Source organism: Aptenodytes patagonicus, chromosome W (assembly GCF_965638725.1).
Source record: "Aptenodytes patagonicus chromosome W, bAptPat1.pri.cur, whole genome shotgun sequence".
In the NCBI taxonomy this organism is placed as follows: domain Eukaryota; kingdom Metazoa; phylum Chordata; class Aves; order Sphenisciformes; family Spheniscidae; genus Aptenodytes; species Aptenodytes patagonicus.
Window position 1 is genome coordinate 45,458,864 of NC_134981.1, and position 20,765 is coordinate 45,479,628.

A 20,765-nucleotide genomic window follows, 5' to 3' on the forward strand; every position below is an offset into this window, starting at 1 on the left:
CTATGGAGTGGGATACATGTGTGTTGATGCAATGATTTATTAAATACAATGTTGCATCATATATTTCAACATAATAGTATAATAAAGTTTGTATTTTCAGAAAGCTAGTTCAGCAAATAAAGGAAAACATCTCTGTAGCATAGAATCACTTAAATTTAGGAAAAAGTTTTTTGGCTTCAAGTTTAATGTTCTAATTTTTAAAACTTGGTGCGTATGTGTCTTGTTCAGTAAGTCAATTGCTAAATTTGGGATTCTGTACTAAGCCTTTTGGAAGGGGTTTATGTTGAGCATAAAACCACAGTGACTATTTTAAGGGAACTACTTTGGAGTCATTGTCCCCAAATAAAAACAAATGCTCTAAGTAATGGTCTTAATGTGTTTTCAGTTTCTAGACATGCAGAAATAGATGAATTTATTTTTTAAAACTGCATGTAATTCTTCTGTTTTGTAGAAACAAAAGTGAATTCTCTCTTCCTGTCATGAAATTTCCTAATATGATTTGGATTGTATGGCACTGTAATAGTGAGGCTGATAAACTTGTATTTCTTATTTGTTCTCTACAGTATGTTGATCCGTTGCTATCTGGTGTTGACAGCATTATGAATTTGCTTTTTCCCAACTGTAGTCAGTGATGTCTCTTCTAGCTGCATTAGACTAAAAATGATGCTGCATAATGTTTTTGTTGTGGATCAGACTTTTATTTTCAGAGGATGGGTTTTCACACATACTCTAATTAAAGCATAGCAGTTTCACTTAAGTGTTAATTTATAGTGAAAAACTGAATTATGAAAGATTCCTCGCCAAGAGAAAGTGGTGGGTGATGATAGTTGGAGGCCTCCTGTGGGGGATTGAGGCATCCATCTGCCAGCCTGAATTGCAGTCTTGGGAGGCTTGTTGCTTATCAGGGGCTTGGATTTGGGCAGTAAGAGCAGAGACTCATCTGGCTCTTGGAATATTACCTCTTTTTGCTCATGCATGTGGGCACCAATGATAATGCTAGGGTGATCTTGAGTGTATCAGAGTTTTTATAGAGTTGTGGGCAGCCCAGGACATTGTCTGAGCATGCAGGGATGGAGTTAGGAAAGCCTGAGATCAGCTGGAGTTGCAACTAGAGAGGGATGTGAAGGACAGCAGGAAGGGTTACATTGGCAGCAAAAGGCCCGGTCTTCTCCTCAATGAACATGGAAAAGGCTGAGGTACTTAGGTACTAGATGCCACTTTGCCTTGGTTTTCACTGGTAAGGTCTGCCTTCTGGCCTCTCATGTCCCAGAGTCTAGTGACAGTTTGTGGGAGTGAAGTATTGCCCACAGTAGACAAAGATTAAGTTAGGGACCGCTTAAGCAAATTGCAGATTCACAAGTCCATGGGACCAGATGGGATGCATCTGAGGGTGCCGAGGGAACTGGCTCATGTTATTGTGAGCCCACTCTGTCATCTTTGAAAGGCCATGGTCATTGGGAGAGGTTCCTGATGACTTGGGGGGTTGGACGGGACAGGACACAACAAACAAACATTACTCCCATTTTCAAGAAGGAGGATCTGGGAAACTACAGGCCGGTTAGCCTTGCCTCAGTCCTTGGAAAAGTTAAGGAACAAATCCTCCTGGAAGTCATGTCTGAGAATGTGAAGTACAAGAAGGTGACTGCGAGCAGCCAGCCTTGGTTTACCAAGCGTAAATTGTGCCCGATTGCCCTCTCTGCGATGACTGGCTGCGTGGACAAGGGGGAAAACAGTGGATGTTGACTTTAGAAAGGCTTTTGATGTCGTCTCCATACCTCACAAATTTGGTGCAGTGGATGATAAGGTGGGTGGAAAATTAGCTGGACTGCTGGACTTGGAGGGTTGTGATCAGCAGTGCAAAGTCCAACTGGTGGCCAATTACTAGTGGTATCTCTTAGAGATGGATATTGGGGCCAATACTGTTTAATGTCTATTAACAACTGGATAATGCAACTTTGTCCCCTCTCTGCAAGTTTGCAGATAAGACCAAATTGTGGGGAGCAGTCAATATGTTATAAGGCTGGGCTGTTATTCAGAGGGACCTCAACAGGCTGGAGAAATGGGCTGGCAGGCACCTCATGCAGTTCAACAAGGACAAATGCCAAATCCTGCACCCAGGGAGGTATAACACCCCACGCCAGTCCAGGCTGAGCATCAACTGGCTAGAAAGCAGCTTTGCAGAAAAGGACATGAGGGTCCTGGTGGACAAATTGAATATGAGACAGCAGTATGCCCTTGTAGTGAAGGCTAACCAAATACTGAGTTGTGTTAGCAAGAGTGTAATAGCAGGTCGAGGGAAGAGATTCTTTCCTTCTATTCAGCACTTGGGACTCCAGGTGTGATCTCGTGTGTCCAGTTCTGGGCTCCCTAGTACAAGACCGACATGGACATGTGGTGCGGTTGACATGCCTGAGGGATGGGATGCCATTCAGAGGGACCTGGACGAGCTGGAGAAGTGGGCCCGTGTGAACCTCATGAGGTTCAACAAGGCCAAGTGCAAGGTCCTGCCCCTGGGTCGGGGCAACCCCTGGTATCAACACAGGCTGGGGGATGAAGGGATTGAGAGCAGCCCTGCCGAGAAGGACTTGGGGGTACTGGTGGATGAAAAGCTGGACATGAGCCGCCAATGTGCGCTCGCAGCCCAGAAGGCCAATCGTATCCTGGGCTGCATGAAAAGAAGCGTGGCCAGCAGGTCGAGGGAGGGGATTCTGCCCCTCTACTCTGCTCTGGTGAGACCCCACCTGGAGTCCTGCGTCCAGCTCTGGAGCCCTCAGCATAAGAAAGACACGGACCTGTTGGAGTGGGTCCAGAAGAGGGCCACAAAAGCAGTCAGAGGGCTGGAAACCCCTCTCCTATGAAGAAAGGCTGAGAGTTGGGTTGTTCAGCCTAGAGAAGAGAAGGCTTTGGGGAGACCTTATTGTGGCCTATCAGTACTTAAAGGGGGCTTATAAGAAAGACAGGGAAAAGACTTTTTACCAAGGCCTGTAGCAATAGGATGAGGAGTAATGGTTTTAAACTAAAAGAGGGTAGATTCAGACTCGATATAAGGAAGAAATTTTTTACGCTGAGGGTGGTGAGACACTGGAACAGGTTTCCCAGAGAAGTTGTAGATGCCCTATCCCTGGAAACATTCCAGGTCAGGTTGGACGGGGCTCTGAGCAACCTGACCTAGTTGAAGATGTCCCTGCCCATGGCAGGGGGGTTGGACTAGATGATCTTTAAAGGCCCCTTCCAACCCAAACCATTCTATGACGTATTGGAGCGAGTCCAGCAGGGGCCACCAACATAGTTGGGGACTGGCGCATGTGATATGTGAAGAGAGTCTGAACAAACCCAGATCCCTTGAAGAGAAGGATCAGGGAGATCTCATTGCTGTCTAAAACTACCTAATGGGAGGGAGTAGAGAAGATGGAGCCAGTCTCATCTCAGAGCCATGCAAGGATAGAACAAGAGGAAATGGGCAATGAGTTGGAACATGGGAAATCCTGATTAGATATAAGGAAAAACCTTTTTCTTCCATGAGGGTGGTTAAATGCTGGAACAGGGTTCCAGAGAGGTTGTGATATCTTCATCCTTGGAGGTATTCAAACCTCAGCTGGACAAGGCCCTGTGCAATCTGCTCTCATTGGCCCTACTTTGAGTACAGGGTTAGACCAGAAACCTTCAGAAGTCCCTTCCCACATAAGTTATTCTGTGATTGCATCAACTGTGATCCATTGGTCAGTGATGGCTCTTAAAGTCTTTATTGGTATATGTAAAGTTGTTTTGTCATTTGTTTTTACTACTTTCCTTGTGTTCATGTACTGTTAGGGAGGAATGTTTAGGCACTTTATGTTGAGAAATAGGTCTGAGGCGTGTAAAAATGATGCGAGACTGGAAGGGGTTCATATTGTGGTATATTTTGGATGCTTCCTGTGTACACCAACAGGAGAGAAATTAGAAACTTTGAATCATGAAGCCAACAGGGTGACCCTTGCTGATGAGACCAAGAGAAAGCAAGATGGATGTGTGGTATGGCAGGCAGATGTTTGGGTTGTGTATTTGGGGAAAGTACAAGCCAATAGCTAAGAAGCATGTGCAGTGGTGAGTGAAAGAAGGGGGGGAGAGGAATGGAACAAGTTTAAAGCTTGACTGAAGTAGGCATGAAAGTTCTTGAGGCTTTTTATTATAAAGACTGTACAATTCCCATATTAAAGACAGTACTTTACTAGTATTGCTTTTCCTTGTAAGCAATTGTAGTTTCTGTGGGTGTGTTCCTGTGGGTGTGTTATCTGACTGAAAAGAGATTCTCTGTGATAGTGAGTGGGAGTGGTTGTGAAGCCATTCTCTTTGTTATGTTTCCATTGTAAGAAAATGTTTGAGAATTCCTCAAGGTAGAACACGGGTAATATTTAAATGATCCAGCGTAGGTGGGTTTTTTATGTTCTATAATTTTTTTCAGTACACTTGTATTATTTTGGGTTCAAAGAAACCCTTATTTTTGCAAGTCAGCCCATTGTCTGGGTGTGAGACCTGCTGAGAGGAGTCAACAAGAGAGGCTCTCCTTATATTACTGTGCAGACTCTGGGGGATGTGTGTGTGTTCTGCCTTCAGGGATACAGGACTCATAGGATGCAGGGGGAAGAGCATTTTGGGATTTTGCAAGACTTAATATGGGGTATTTAGGGGAAGGCCCAAAGGCAAGGGAAGGGAGGTATCAAGGTGGATTGGAGAGGAATAAGCATGGGAAAATAGAGGGATAAGGGGATAAAAGGCCCAGTCACATGTAAACAGGTTGCTGATCAGTACGCTTGTCTGGCCATGCCCTGTGCCTGATCAGCGCAGTCTTGTCCTGTCTTATTAAACTCCCTAACTATTCTTCCTAGGTGAGGAGGTTCTCTGTTTTGCGTGCATGTGTGTGTATGGAGGTCTAGATGCCAGCAACTGGAGAAGGGGCCATGGAATTATAGGGGCTCATGAGCCTGAGGTCCCAGCAACTGGAGCGCCTTCCAGTTGTGTGGGTGCATGTAATAGCTAGTAAACTTCAAGCCGGACTAGCTGGCTTGGGAGCCAGGTATCGGAGAGGTTGTAAGTCTGGGTCAGTTACTGGAGAGACCAGAGGGTCTGAGAGACAGCTACTGGAAAGGCCATGAGTCTGGATGAGCTACCATAGAGGCGTGTTTGTGTGAGGCAACTGGAAGACCAGGGGATCCAGGGGCCAGCTGCTGGATAGACTGAGTGTCTAAGGCCAGTTACTGGAGGAATCCACAGTATGTGCATGTGTATGCATGCATGAGGTCTGAGTACCGGCAGCTGGAGTGGGGCTGCAAGCCTTGGGAGTTCACATGCCCAGTTGCTAGGAATGGGGGAGACTAGGGATCTAGGGGCCAGCTACTGGAGGGATTCATATTGTACATATGTATGTATTTTCCATTAATGTCTTTCATCCTGATCAGCCAGAGAGAGGAACAGGCCATTGGTGCTGTTTGTGAGAGTGCTGCTGTATTTTTCTGTCATTGATCTGTGTGGCTGGCTTTGTATGTATGTATTGCGTGCATGTGTGCCTATTGGAAATACATGCTCACTCAGTCTTGCTACTCTTTGGACCTGGGGGTATGGCACTGTGGTAGCCTTGCCTTTATTGAGCTACCAGCTTCGGCACCTCCTAACAGAGTGTACCTTTTAAATAGAATAGCCAATTTCCACCTAGCCTTGTGTAAAGGTAAGAGTTTACAAGGAAAATTGAGTTGTACTATTGCCAGATGTGTTAAGTAATTAGTGGCTGAAAGAAAAAGCTTGGTTAAGTCTATAAAAGTATGAGTTAAGGTGAAGGCAGTTTGTTCAACTGAGCCATACTACTTAGTTCTCTGAAGCCTAATCGGGTATATCACTTGTTCCCATTGTTTGCTTTCTCCTTTTTTTGTCACTCTTCTGTGTGTGTTTTGTTGTGTGTTAAGGCAAGTTCTTAAAAACTTTCAAAGCTTTTCTTCAAGAAGACAACCCCTAAGCCTTGCAGGACTTAGTTCTTAATTTTTTTTGTTTACCCTTAGGATTTTCTGTGTTCCTTCTCTTCACTATTCTAACTATAAAATTAATTTTCAGGTGATTCCTCCTCCCCTTCAGCCTGTGTTCTCCCAAGCTGAATGTTTGTTGTCCTTTCCACAACTACAAAAACCTCAGGACCTTGATCCCATGCTATTAAATGAGAAACTTCACCATTGATTTTAATGAGTGCAGGGTTAGGGTGCTGCTATTAATATTTTCTTGCACTTGTTACTGTTTAGAGCTCTCCTCAGTTCAGGTATTCTCTGTTCATAGAATTCATGTGCTGTTTACCAATTTCCAAACTAACAGAAATGTTAAGTAAGACCATGCACAGTGTCAATTCTTATGCTGCCACATAAGTATTTCTGTGCTGATACAATGCATTGCTGTTTACTTAAATTACTGTATTTATAGTAAAGCAAGCTGTGTTGTGATGGTGTTTGAAGACTGAATTATCTTAACTGAAAGATAAGGCTACTGAGAGACAACATCAGATATTTAATTAAAACAAAGTCTGCTTGATCCTTGCATCGTCCACTAAGTTCGTAATCCTATTTTATAAAGTTATTAGGTATGAAAAAACCTTTTATTATAAATAAGTTTTGCTTACAGCTTATGACTTCTGTTATCTTCTAAATGTTTAGATATGTTAAATGTAATATTTTGAAAAGATACCTAACTTTTTTCTTAAATGCAAAGGTCCATAGTAGTCTGAATACAGGCATATCTGTGTGCTGTAGGAGGAAGTGCTTTATTAATAGTTCTTTAAACTAACTCAGAGAAAAGTAGACTATAATAATAGACTGATTAGGGCATCAGGCATAAAGAATAAATTTTGGATGGTCAGTATTACCAATGTGAAGTTCTTTGCTTATTTAACTGTGGAAAAACATGGTTTGTCTTTTTTGCAGTGTTTTCTGGAAGTCGTAAAGCTAGCAAAAAAATGCATAGAAGGCAGCAAATAGAAGTGTTATTCTTGGAGGTTTCAGCAATAACAGCTCTTCTCCAATAACGCGAATTAAGCAATTACATGTTGCTAAACAAACTAAAGCATTCTTGAGATGAAGAGAGTTTTCTGCAGCTGTTATCTAGATGAGTTGCCTGGGAATCCTATAAGCATATTAAAATTGTCATCTTGTCCATGATTGCTTTCTGAATTTGGCATAAGGGTGTCCAGTTTGTTTGTCTGTTTTTCTCTTTAAAGCAGATAAAGGTTTCCTCTTCACCAGAGCTGAGACTGGGAAGTGTTCATCCTGGCTTGTCAGGAAGATAGTTGTATTAGATTGTAGGCCATATAATGATTTTTTTTTTTTGGGGGGGGTGGGTTCAAATGCTGTCTAGAGAGCAGGTCCAGTTTTCAAAAGTGTCTAACATAGAGGAGTCTCCGATTCATGTGCTTGGTGTCCCAGAGGTATACTTGAAGAGCTGAAAGCATCTGCAGATTTGCATGTAAATCCTTAGAACTGATTTATCTTCTTGGCATATTGAGAGAGAGTATATGTTTAATATTGGCAGAAACTGATCCAAGTTATACCTAGAGTGTTTTGATATAGAACCCATTCTGGTCTACCTCAGTATAAATGAGTAATGTTTTTATATTTTATCCCATAGAAGTATTTGTATTGTATCCTCTCAGTGGCTTGGTTCTTGTGATAATCAACTTGATAACATCAGTAGTTTACTGATTTGTTGGGGTTGGGCACACAAAGTTCAGTGAACTTGATCACTTGTTTGAATGTAACCTTGTATTGAATACATTTAAAAATAAACTGCGCTCCCTGGGTCTACTAGTAATCTGTGTTATGACATCCAGCTAGGATTGTAAGAAAACAACTTTAGCCAACAGGCTGTTCCACCTTGGGTGGTAGTGAAACTGTTTCGGTGATATAATATAAAAGGGAAAAAATAAGCACTTGGTGTTTATACTTGGGTTGCAAGATCATTCTTAGGCCTGTGGCATTGGTGTTAGTTGTGGCATGCCCTCTCCTGGTATGATAGATGTACTCAATTTTTTTGCCTCAGTTTTCACTGGCAATCTCTCTTCCCACATCTCTCAAGCCCCTGAATCTCAAAGCAGGGACGGGGAATGAAGTCCCTCCCATCGCAAGAAAACATCAAGTTTGAGACCACCTGAAGATACACAAGTCCATGGGACCTGATGAGATGTATCCCAGGGTCCTGAGGGAACTGGCTGATGTAGTTGCCAAGCCACTCCATCATATTTGAAAAGTCATGGCAGTCAGGTAAAGTCCCCAGTGACTGGAGAAAAGGGAAACATCACGCCCATTTTTAAAAAGGGTAATAAGGAGGACCCTAGGAACTACTGACCAGTCAGCCTCACATCTGTGCCCGGTAAGATCATGGAACAGATCTTCCTGGAAGACATGTAAAGGCATATGGAAGGCAGGAAGGTGAATAGAGATAACCAACATGGCTTCAGCAAGGGCAAATTGTGCCTGACTAATCTAGTGGTCTTCTACGATGGAGCGACTGCATCAGTGGACAAGGGAAGAGCTACAGACGTCATCTGCCTGGACTTCTGTAAGGCCTTTGATATGGTCCCCCACAACATTCTTGCCTCTAAACTGGAGAGAGGTGGGTTTGACTGGACTGTTAAATAGATAAGGAATTGGCTGGATGGCTGTGTCCAAAGAGTTCTAGTCAACAGCTCAATGTCCAAGTGGAAACCAGTAATGAGTGGTGTCCCTCAAGGATCCGTACTGGGACTGATTACTGTTTAATATCTTCATCAATGATGTAGACAGTGGGATTGAGTGCACCCTTAGCAAGTTTGCAGACAACACCAAGCTGAGCGGAGCAGTTGATTCGCTAGAGGGAAGGGATGCCGTCCGGAGGGACCTTGACAGGCTTGAGGAGTGGGCCCATGGGAACCTCATGAAGTTCAACAGGGCCAAGTGCAAGGTCCTGCACCTGGGTCAGGGCAATCCCCAGTATCAGTACAGACTGGGGAATGAATGGATTGAGAGCAGCCCTGCCGAGAAGGACTTGGGGGATACTGGTGGATGAAAAAATTGGACATGAGCTGGCACTGTGTGCTTGCAGCCCAGAAAGCCAATCGTATCCTGGGCTGCATGAAAAAGAAGTGTGGCCAGCAGGTTGAGGGAGGTGATTCTCCCCCCCCCCCCCCCCCCCCCAAAAAAAAAAATCATTGCTGCTTTTCTTGCAAGAGCTGATATGTGTGTTGGGAAGTTCAGGAAGGAAAACGATAGATTCATGTTTAAGACATTGGTGTGGAGAACTGATTGTACCTCTGCCACATGTCTGTTGTAGAGCGTCAGGCAAGTCAAACTATTGGGTGCTTATTAATCACTTGTTACTTGCTTTCTAGATGACTTGCGCTTTTTATGTGTAACTTTGGGAATCTGGGGTGTGAAAGCAAAGTGAAACAACTCCTTTTAACATTGTGTTTATACCCATGTGTGTTATGAGCAGAGCTGAAACTCACTGGCTCAGCAGTACTGGATGGTGCTCATATCTTTAGAATAGGGTCAGATGAGTATCAGATGCTGTAGCAGTGGAGTCCAAGCTTGTTGATAATAGAGAGAGAACAAAATCTGGGGATCTGCTTCTATTCCAGGTTGGGGGAGAGAGGAAGAGTCATTTGGAGAATAACAACTCTTGTGCCATTCTGGCTTAATGTAGGCCTGGTTTTCTTCCTCCTTTCTATTAAACTACAAATCTACCTTGCCTTTGGCTGCAGCCTGTCCTACCAATTAATTTTGGAAACACTTTAGTCTGGTTGCTTCTTTTTCCATGCTGCTGTAGGATGATGTTGCATGTTGAAATTCAGTGGTATTCTTGCATGTAATTCCATTAGTCTTTGAGAAGGATCAACCTACTTAACATTCTATAAGTTAGGAAGAAAAGATTAGATAACTGGCAATTTTCTTCTGGAGAAGAGATCATTGTTAGGCTAGTTTTGTATGTACATAGGATACCAAAAGGATTTGCTAATCCTTAATTTGTATATTAATGAAGGAAGGACTGTAACCAAGTTACAGGCCAGAAGGCTAGTTCTTGAACACTTAACTGGAATGTTACATTAATGGAACTACCCACAAACATCACATTGCTTCAGTGTCCTGCTAAAACTAAAGGGTTTTAGTCTAAATTGTTTTTCTAACCTTGAGATACTGTTCTGTATCCACAGCTAAATCTTGCTGTCCTCATTGAGCTTTCTTAGCCAGGAACATTTTCTCCTTGAATACCTCAGATGCAGATTTCGTGTCCATTTTAAGTAGGTTTTATAGTGATTAGGGGATAATCTTTTCTCACTTGGGTTTTTCTAAAAGTTAAATATGCATCGCAAAATATTGCTAAATGTGCAATGCTTCATAATGTTTGAGGCAGAGAGCAAGAGACAACTGAATATTTCAGTTTCACTGTATAATTCCCCTTGACCATGCATTCTTCATAAGAAAACTAGCTACTGAGTTCTAGTCCTGAATTAGTCTATTGATGAGTGAAGTTTGCACTGCTTTATAGTTTTGGCAGCTTAGATCTTGAGCTTTTCACTTCAGATGACAATTCATTTTCGAGACAGACATCTTTCATGTGGTTTGAAAATATCCTTCACATGGCTGCTTTGTCATGCCAATTGAAATAGAATCATAGAATCATTTGGGTTGGAAAAGACCTTTAAGATCGAGTCCAACTGTAAACCTAACACTGCCAAGTCCACCACTAAACCATGGCCCTAAGCACCACGTCTACATGTCTTTTAAATACCTCCAGGGATAGGGACTCAACCACTTCCCTGGGCAGCCTGTTCCAGTGCCTGACAACCCTTTCGGTGAAAACATTTTTCCTAATATCCAATCTAAACCTCCCCTGGCGCAACTCGAGGCCGTTTCCTCTTGTCCTATCACGTGTTAACTTGGGAGAAGAGACTGACACCCACCTTGCTACAACCTCCTTTCAGGTAGTTGTAGGGTACAATAAGGTCTCCCCTCAGCCTCCTTTTCTCCAGGCTAAACAACCCCAGTTCCCTCAGCCGCTCCTCATAAGACTTATTCTCCAGACCCCTCACCAGCCTCGTTGCCCTTCTCTGGACACGCTCCAGCACCTCGATGTCCTTCTTGTAGTGAGGGGCCCAAAACTGAACACAGTATTTCTGGTGGGGCCTCACCAGTGCCGAGTACAGGGGCACGATCACTTCCCTACTCCTGCTGGCCACACTATTTCTGAAACAGGCCAGGGTGCCATTGGCCTTCTTGGCCGCCTGGGCACACTGCCGGCTCATGTTCAGCTGGCTATCAAACAGAACCCCCAGGTCCTTTTCCGCCAGGCAGCTTTCCAGCCACTCTTCCCCAAGCCTGTAGCGCTGCATGGGGTTGCAGGACCCGGCACTTGGCCTTGTTGAATCTCATACAGTTGGCCTCGGCCCGTCGATCCAGGTCCCTCTGCAGAGCCTTCCTACCCTCAAGCAGATCAACACGCCCGCCCAACTTGGTGTTGTCTGCAAACTTACTGAGGGTGCACTCGATCCCCCTCATCCAGATCATTGATAAAGATATTGAACAAGATCGGCCCCAGTACTGAGCCCTGGGGAACACCGCTCGTGACCGGCCGCCAACTGGATTTAACTCCATTCACCATAATTCTCTGGGCCCGGCCATCCAGCCACTTTTTTACCCAGCAAAGAGTATGCCCATCCAAGCCACGAGCAGCCAGTTTCTCCAGAATGCTGTGGGAAACAGTGTCAAAGGCCTTCCTGAAGTCCAGGTAAACACCATCCACAGCCTTTCCCTCATCCACTAGGCGGGTCACCTGGTCATAGAAGGAGATCAGGTTAGTCAAGCAGGACCTGCCTTTCATAAACCCATGCTGACTGGGCCTGATCACCTGGTTGTCCTGTACGTGCTGTGTGATGGCACTCAAGGCGATCTGCTCCATAACCTTCCCCAGCACTGAGGTCAGGCTGACAGGCCTGTAGTTCCCCAGATCCTCCTTCTGGCCCTTCTTGTAGATGAGCGTCACATTTGCTAACCTCCAGTCAACTGGGACCTCCCTGGTTAGCCAGGACTGCTGATAAAGGATTGAAAGTGGCTTGGTGAGCACTTCTGCCAGCTCCCTCAGTACCCTTGGGTGGATCCCATCCAGCCCCATAGACTTGTGTGTGTCTAAGTGGTGTAGCAGGTTGCTAACCATTTCCCTTCATTCTGCTCCCCATCCCTGTCTTCCAGCTCAGGGGGCTGGGTACCCTGAGAACCACTGGTCTTACTATTAAAGACTGAGGCAAAGAAGGCATTAAGTACCCTGGCCTTTTCCTCATCCTTTGTCGCTATGTTTCCCCCCACATCCAATAAAGGATGGAGATTCTTCCTAGCCCTCCTTTTGTTGCTAATGTATTTAGAGAAACATTTTTTTTATTGTCTTTTACAGCAGTAGCCAGATTAAGTTCTAGTTGGGCTTTGGCCCTTCTAATTTTCTCCCTGCATAACCTCATGACATCCTTGTAGTTCTTCAGAGTTGCCTGCCCCTTCTTCCAAAGGTCATAAACTCCCTTTTTTTTTTTTTCCTGAGTTCCAGCCAAAGCTCCCTGTTCAGTCAGGCCGGTGGTCTTCCCTGCCGGCTCGGCTTTTGGCACATGGGGACAGCCTGCTCTTGCACCTTTAAGATTTCCTTCTTGAAGAATGTCCAGCCTTCCTGGACCCCTTTGCCCTTCAGGACTGCCTCCCAAGGGACTCTGTCAACCAGGCCCCTAAACAGGCCAAAGTCTGCCCTCTGGAAGTCCAAGGTGGCAGTTCTGCTGACCCCCCTCCTTACTTCTCCGAGAATCGAAAACTCTATCATTTCGTGATCTCTGTGCCCAAGATGGCCTCCAACCATCACATCACCTACAAGTCCTTCTCTGTTCGCAAACAACAGGTCCAGCAGGGCGCCTTCCCTAGTTGGCTCCATCACCAGCTGTGTCAGGAAGTTGTCTTCCACACACTCCAGGAACCTCCTAGACTGTTTCCGCTGTATTGTATTTCCAGTGGACATCTGGTAAGTTGAAGTTTCCCGTGAGAACAAGGAGAAGTCTCACATTCACTAGCCCCAGCTGCTTATAGAATATTTCATCTGCCTCTTCATCCTGGTTGGGTGGTCTATAACAGGCTCCCACCATGATATCTGCCTTGTTGGCCTTCCCCCTGATTCTTACCCATAAACACTTGACCCTTTCATCACCATCATCAAGCTCTAGACAGTCAAAACACTCCCTAACATACAGGGCTACCCCACTGCCTCTCCTTCCTTGCCTGTCCCTTCTGAAGAGTTTATAGCCATCCATTGCAGCGCTCCAGTTGTGCGAGTCATCCCACCATGTTTCCGTGATGGCAACTATATCATAGTTTTCCAGCTGCACAACGACTTCCAGCTCCTCCTGTTTGTTGCCCATGCTGTGTGCATTGGTGTAGATGCACTTCAGCTGGGCTATTGATCCTGGCACCTTTTTTGGGGGAGAAGCCCTAATTCCTATGGGACTGTTCTCAGGTGTTTCCCTGGTTTCTAACACATCAATAACTGTTGGGTCTTTGCTGCTGTGTGGATCTCCATCCCCTACCCCCACTGAGATGGCTAGGGTGCTGTGTGCATTAGTACAGGCACATTTCAAATGTGCTCCAGTGTACTCAGCACATTGTGGAGCAGGCCGAAGGACCTCGCTAGCACACTGTCCCACAAACATTGGCATGCTGCCCCCAGGCTGATCTCTAGCAAGCCTGGTTTTGTCCTTTTCCCCCTTCAAATCTAGTTTAAAGCTCTTTCAATGAGCCCTGTTAACTCCTGCGCAAAGATCCTTTTCCCCCTTTGAGACAGGCGTACCCCATCTGTTGCCAGCAGGCCTGGTGTCATGTAGACTGACCCATGATCAAAAACCCCAAAATTTTGCTGGTGACACCAGTCTTTGAGCCAGGTGTTGATCTGCTGGCTCTTCCTGTTTCTTCCCTCATCGTTCCCTGCAACTGGAAGGATAGAGGAGAACACTACTTGTGCTCCTGATCCCTTAACCAGTTGTCACAAGGCCCTGAAGTCTCTTTTGATTGCCCTTGGACTTCTTGTTGCAACTTCATCACTGCCTACATGAAAAAGCAATAATGGATAATAATCTGAGGGCCATACCAGGGTAGGAAGTCTTCTTGTCACATCTTTAACCTGGGCCCCAGTGAGGCAGCAGACTTCCCTAAGAAATTGGACCTTCTGTTCCCCTCAGTAGAGAGTCTCCTATGACAATAACTTGTCTTTTTTTTCTTTATGGAAGTGGTTTTGACACAGTGCATAGGCCGACTTGACCTTGGCGACACCTCCAAGCTAGATGAACCATCGTCCTTCGTCATTGTTTGGTTCTACTTACAGAGCCTTGTACCTATTATGCAAGGGCACTTGGGAAGGTGAGGTAGTCACAGAGGAGACGCGCCTGCTGCACCGGGCAGGAACTTGTCACCATTCCCTCCTATCCCTTAAGTCACTGCGTTCTGCTGGGTGGAGAGAGGATAGGGAATTTTCTGTATCATGTGTCCTGTCTGCCTGACAGGCCTGTCCCAGGGAAGGTAGAGCGCGTTTCCAGTAGTCAATCTCCCTCTCAGACTCCCTGATACTCCTCAACCTACTCACCTCCCAGAGCTCTGCCACTAAGCTGAGGAGTTCCTCTACCTGGGTGCACCTCCCACAGGTGTACTTACTATTGCTGCCTGATACTGGCATAAGCCTGACACCAGTGTGTTCCCATTGGAGCTCTGTCTGGGAAGCTGTGTCAGTCGCGACGGGTGCAGAGTTTAGAGAGGCCATGGCTTTCTGCCGGGTGGATACCATTGCTCCCTGGTCGGGCCGGCAGAGTCACAGCGCCCTTCCGCGCAAACTGTCGTGCCGCGCCCTGTTTGCTAGCGCTCCCTTTATACGTGTGGGGGCTTAGCTGCCGTTGCTCCTGGCCTCGCCCAGGTCGCGTCAGCCACTGTCACGTGAGCTGCGGGCTCCTGGCGGCTCTCTCGGCTCCCCTAAGGTTTCCCTGGTTCAGGAAACCCCCTTGTATACCGCGTTAGAGCGTTTCGCTGCCGATCGTGCCGGCACCGGAGCTGATCGCCTCGGCGACCATAGACCACGTCTTTTAATTTGATTGTGAAGGGATGAGTTATTACTCTCTACTTTGCAACTGTTACTTATTCTAATTAAAATCGGTTCTTTCTTGGGTATACGTTCTGAGTAGGAAGTAATTGTGGCTTAATGTCTTCAAGTAAAGAGTGCTTCTTTGTTTACAATGGACATGTTCTCTTTTTAATTGTTTTATATTTACATTGAAGTGTTGTTCCTATTTTGTCTAGTAGTTAAGTGGAATTCAATATTTCTGTGCTTTTCCTGTGAAATACTGAAACAGGATAGAGCCAGTCTTGGATAAGACTGACAAAGGAAGCAAGTTATTTAAAATTTTATCTCGGACTGATGTTCTCAAAATGCTATTTCTGAGGTCTTTTGATAAGCCTGAAGTCTTGTGTATCCTGTGTGAGCTGAATATGAAATTTCCAATGTTATTTTTACCTGCTCCTAATATTATCTTGATTGTCCATAGTATTTGGAGAAGTCAAATAGAAAAGTCTTTTACTGTTCAGAGAGAAAACAAGTCATTATTTCCACTTATTTAAGGCTACTCATTTTTTCATTTTGGATGTTCAGGTTATCTTATTAGATTTCACACCTGAGTTTTGTTTGTAGTTTTAAAAATTAATCCCAGTGCAAGGTGGTATTTGAACCCTAATATTATTCAGCACTATTCTCCTTTTCTTGACGTTAGATCAGATGTTCATCTTAATCTGATAAATACTTAGCTCCTTTTTTCTGTTTATTTTTATTAGAAATTAACCAAATTTTATAGCATAAGAATAAATTATATTTGATTGGGAAGATGAGAATAAATATGGAACTATACATATTTTTAATATGTTAGTATTAAGCATGTTGCATATAAAATGCTTGTGTGATAAATTCTTCTCTGAAATTTTCAGCCATGATAGAGGTGAAAAATGTGGTTAATTTGACATACCAGAATAGTGAGTCCAATGTGTTAAAGGAAAACATCCTTTTTTTTTTTTTTTTTTTAATTCATGGGACTGTTATGCATCTCTTGATTCGTCCATAAATTCAAAATGCTTACCTGTAGAAATTGATTGATATTACCGAGAAGGGAATACCGTTGAAGATGCCTGGGGTGAGGTTTGATCATTAAAAGGTATAATGAGTAAAAAAAATCTTAAGCTCAATGCTACTCTCTAGTGGAATACTGTTGCATTAAAAAGCAAGCACGTTTTTGTCCATGAGCAACAAGTTTTTTAACTAGACTTGGTAGCCCTAGTTATTCTGATTGTGAGGAGAGGGTACGTTGGTATAAATGTCATTATTTGGGCCTGTTTATCAGTCTACATCTGTATTTGTGTATTGATAATTGACAGTAGAAAAACTGAAAAAGTCTCCTTGCTATTCTCTAAGGTAAAATGCATCAAAAACTTTATTTAAAAATAAACCAGATTATTTCTCTTCTGTGGTCATTTCCATAAGGTCATTCTGGAGAAGATGCAGGAGAACAGTTTCCATTGAATAGGAATTAATTTTAAAAGCTTTTAAAAAGTCACTAACACATCATGTAAATCAGAACTTCATAAAGAATCTGAATTCTTTTCACAGCTTGTTTATTTGTTTCCTCTTTTTGTTCCCTGCTTATAATGGAACCCTTCCCGAGTGTGTGTGTTTCCTCAAAACCTGAGATTAATATGGATGCATCCAGTTCAATTTGGCATTCTGTTATCTTTCAGTGTTGGGTTTTTTTTTTTAAGGGGCAGAGAGGCAAACTTCTAAAATTCTAATTAACACAATGTATGGGTTAAAAAGAACAGAGCTGAACTTATGAGGCTTTTTTTTCTTGATACTTTCCTCTCCTGTTACATTAAAGGATATGAAAGTGTCATGGTCTAACCCCAGCCAGCAACTAAGCACCACACAGCCCCTCGCTCACTCCCCCCTGGTGGATCTTCCTCTACTAATCTTCTTGGAGTCAATGTCAGTGCTTTCTTCCAATAACATTGTTTCTATAATGTTTTCTGCATTTGCACTGAAGTATGAAAAGCTTGTTTAAATTGATCCTGAAAGAGGACTTCAATCAAAATATCGCATGTTTTGTACACACTAGTTATTTTCATGAAGGCCCTTAATTTGCTACTGCAAGTGAAAAGTTTTCATGGGCCTTGACAGGTGAAAAGATGATGAAGCTTCCTTTGCCCTTATCTAAATTAACAGCAGAGAGCTGAAATGACACAGAGAAAATTGCAAAAACTTTTAGAAGATAATGAAGCGTTTTTCTGACGCAGGCAGTGTGACTGATTTACAGTGCAAAGATTGAACTTCCAAAAGGAAGAAGCTGAAGAGCTCATTCAATATAAAATTAAGATGTATTCAAAGTTCTTCTGTACTTCAAAATAGGAGACCCAAATTTCTGCTCCCAGATATGTATACGTTGTGAAAAATGGTTGTGGCATTCTTCAGAATTGAACTATTAGAAAGTAGAAAAATAAACATAAAAGCCAGGGAGGGATGGTGTTATGTGGTGGTGTTGTGGTTTAACCCGGCAGGCAGCTAAACCCTACACAGCTGTTCACTCACTCCCCCCACACCTCCAGTGGGATGGGGGAGAGAATCGGGGGGGAAGTAAAATTCATGGGTTTGAGATAAAGACAGTTTAATAGGACAGAAAAAGAAGGGAAAATAATAATGGTAAAAGAATACACAAAGCAAGTGATGCACAATGCAATTGCTCACCACCCGCCAAACGATGCCTAGCCAGTCCCCAAGCAGCGGCCCCCCCGGCCAGCTTTCCTCAGTTTATGTACTGAGCATGACGTCCCATGGTATGGAATGTCCCTTTGGCCAGTTTGGCTGTGCCCCCTCCCAGCTTCTTGTGCACCTCCAGCCTTCTCAGTCGGTAGAGCATGGGAAGCTGAAAAGTCCTTGGCTAGTGTAAGCATTACCTAGCAACAACTAAACCTTCCCTGTGTTATCAACTTTGTTCTCATCCTAAATCCAAAACACAGCACTGTACCAGCTACTAGGAAGGAAATTAACTCTATCCCAGCCGAAACCAGGACAGGTGGTGGTGTGTGTTTTTGTGTGGCTTGTGGGATGGTCTGCTGTGGGCTTTTTCTTTATTTGCTTGTTTTCACAAATCTTCCAGATCAACCACTGTACTATTTAACCTCAAGAGTGTTTTGAACCAAGCTTCTGAGCAGGGGAAAAAAGTGATTAAAAAGAATTTATAGCCTAACCAATTATCGTTTTGAGTGCTTGACTGGTTTTTATTTTACTTTGAGTTTGACTTTCACTTTGGATGATTATTGCCTTTTTAAAGATATAAATATGCTTAAAATTGAGTCTTATTGTGCATCACCTGCATAAAAGCTTCTTGGCTGAATTCCTTTTGTTGTTGGGGAGCAATAGCAACAAATCTGTATCATTAAAACAATGTGAAATTATTGTTGTTTTCAAGCAATTTTCTTTGTTCACAGGTGTCAGCTGTGATGCATGTTTAAAAGGAAATTTTCGAGGTCGCAGATACAAGTGTTTAATTTGCTATGATTATGATTTGTGTGCAACTTGTTATGAAAGTGGTGCAACAACAACGAGGCATACAACTGACCATCCAATGCAGTGCATACTAACAAGAGTAGATTTTGGTAAGTAATAATTTAATTCATATTAGAGCTGTTTGTAGTAGTTAAAAACTTGTATTTTTGTTTCACTACTTAGGAACTTTTTTCCCCAAATAGCATGCTGAAAATTATAGCAAGTTCCTATCTCTGTGATAAAAAGCTTGCTTTCTCTTTGGTTCTAGCATATGAAATTTGCTTTACTCTTTTGGGTTAAGTGTTTTGGCCCACAGCAAATTATCAGACTATTAGATGTATATCTGATTAAAAGGATTACTCCTAAATTAACTTCCAATTCAAAAGGTGCAACAAAACTACATGCGCCCACCCCCCCTTCCCCCAATATGTTGTACCAGAAAGTACCATGGTGAAGAAGAGAAATAGTTGTGAGAGTTTGAGGAAAATGTTGTTTTCTAGTTACATCAGGGGATGTTAATGCAGCAGGGGTGGTAAGCTGTACTGAATGTGGAAGACTAGTGGCAAGGGCTAGGAAGTAGTCCTCTTAGTTGCTGTTTTCTCTTCCCTGAGTCATTTCTATCACATCGTATTTATAACACCAGTGTTGTAATTCAGGAGATACTTCCATAGCAAATCTTTGCATTAAGATGTTGTTGACATTGGATGCTTATTTCTTTTTATACCTGTTTTAAGCCCACAAGGCTAATGTTTTAGTAAAAACTGTTTGTAGTGATTCAAACTATATTGTTCTTGAAGTTTTTCAGCTTAGTCATTTTTTTACCTTATTGATTTAAAAAAAAAAAAAGTATTGAATATACATATTATGCTACTTCTTATATGCATTTAAAGCTCAGAACAGCTGAATATACCAAATATACAGCTTCTTTCTCAGAGCTCTCTTTGAGCAGAGAAGTCTCTCATTCACGTGTAATTCTCAAGTAGCTGCTTACCCTAAGCCTGCCTTGTAATGACTTTGAAATCTATGCTCTGAGAATCCAGAGTTTGGAAAGGCAATTTTAAATATACAAATATATTTTTGAAAATATATATATCATTTAAGTTTCTAGATATTTCTTCTTGGGCTTTACTTTTTTGCTTTTCCTTATTCATGAGGTAAAAATATTTGTGTAACAATATATATTAATTCAGTGTTCTGGTCACTATTTGAGATATATGGTTCAAACTTATTTGTCCCCGATGACAGTTATTCTTGTATATAACATATAGGGTTAAACGGCAGCATTGTCATAAACATTAAGTGTACATGATTCATAGGGAAAAGAGGACTGATGTATACTTGCTGTGGAGCCATAAGTTAACATTCAATGCTAAAAGTTTGAATGTAATACAATGGGAAAACTTATTGCAAGTCATTTAACTTTTTAAAAGTCCTTCCAACCAATCTTGTGAGTGTTCTGTGCATCTAGAAAACACTTTGTTTCTTGGAAACCTCAATATTTTTCTTTGAAAGCCTCTAAGTAAACACACCTTTGGATTAGGGTGTGTTACTCTTTTATAATTTATAAACCCCATGAGGGATACACATGGACAAGTAGAGGCTTGTCTGAACAGGGGGCATTCCCCAAGCAACTGACCCTGGACCCACTGATTGGAAGAGACAGCAAGGGGTGGAGCCTGTGCCCGGCAGTGTGGGAGATTTAAGCAGGTGAAAACAATCAGCCCAGCTGATTGCAATGGACAAGCATATATATTCCCAGCAGGCAGGTGTGTGGTGTGTGGCAGCATGGTGACCACCTGGCAAAAAGCAGTGTCCTCTGCTTCTGAGCTTCTAGCACCTGGTAGAACCAATGCAGCCACACAGACAGAGCTCCTGTTCAAGCATGCGACCACCCAGGTTTCTGGCTGTGGGATGTGTGAAGGGATATTCCTAGAGGTGGAAAGTGATTGCAAGCAAGACTGTGGGAGGTGTGACCAGACTGATGAACTGCTCTGCTTGGTGGCTGAGCTGCAGGAGGAGGTGAGCAGACTGAGGAATATTCAAGAGTCTGAGGGGGAGATTGATCAGTGGAGCCATACTCTGCCATCTGTGATGCATAGAAGCCAACTCAGCATGGCCACTACGGAGGCAGGTTC

The 20,765-nt window shown here is 43.3% G+C and overlaps 1 protein-coding gene across 3 annotated transcripts in view; it reads left to right on the forward strand.

The window, feature by feature from the left end:
- LOC143172047 (E3 ubiquitin-protein ligase KCMF1-like) overlaps nucleotides 1-20,765 on the forward strand; it is a 57,892-nt gene that overhangs the window by 12,359 nt on the left and 24,768 nt on the right. For 2 of the 3 annotated variants that reach the window (XM_076361263.1, XM_076361264.1), the window contains exons 1-2: nucleotides 8,407-8,619; nucleotides 18,573-18,740. In XM_076361263.1, the coding sequence (XP_076217378.1) occupies nucleotides 8,421-8,619; nucleotides 18,573-18,740 (367 nt within the window). In that variant the 5' untranslated portion in view covers nucleotides 8,407-8,420. Of the gene's footprint in view, nucleotides 1-8,406; nucleotides 8,620-18,572; nucleotides 18,741-20,765 lie in introns of those variants that run through there. The other variant, XM_076361265.1, reaches the window with a different exon arrangement.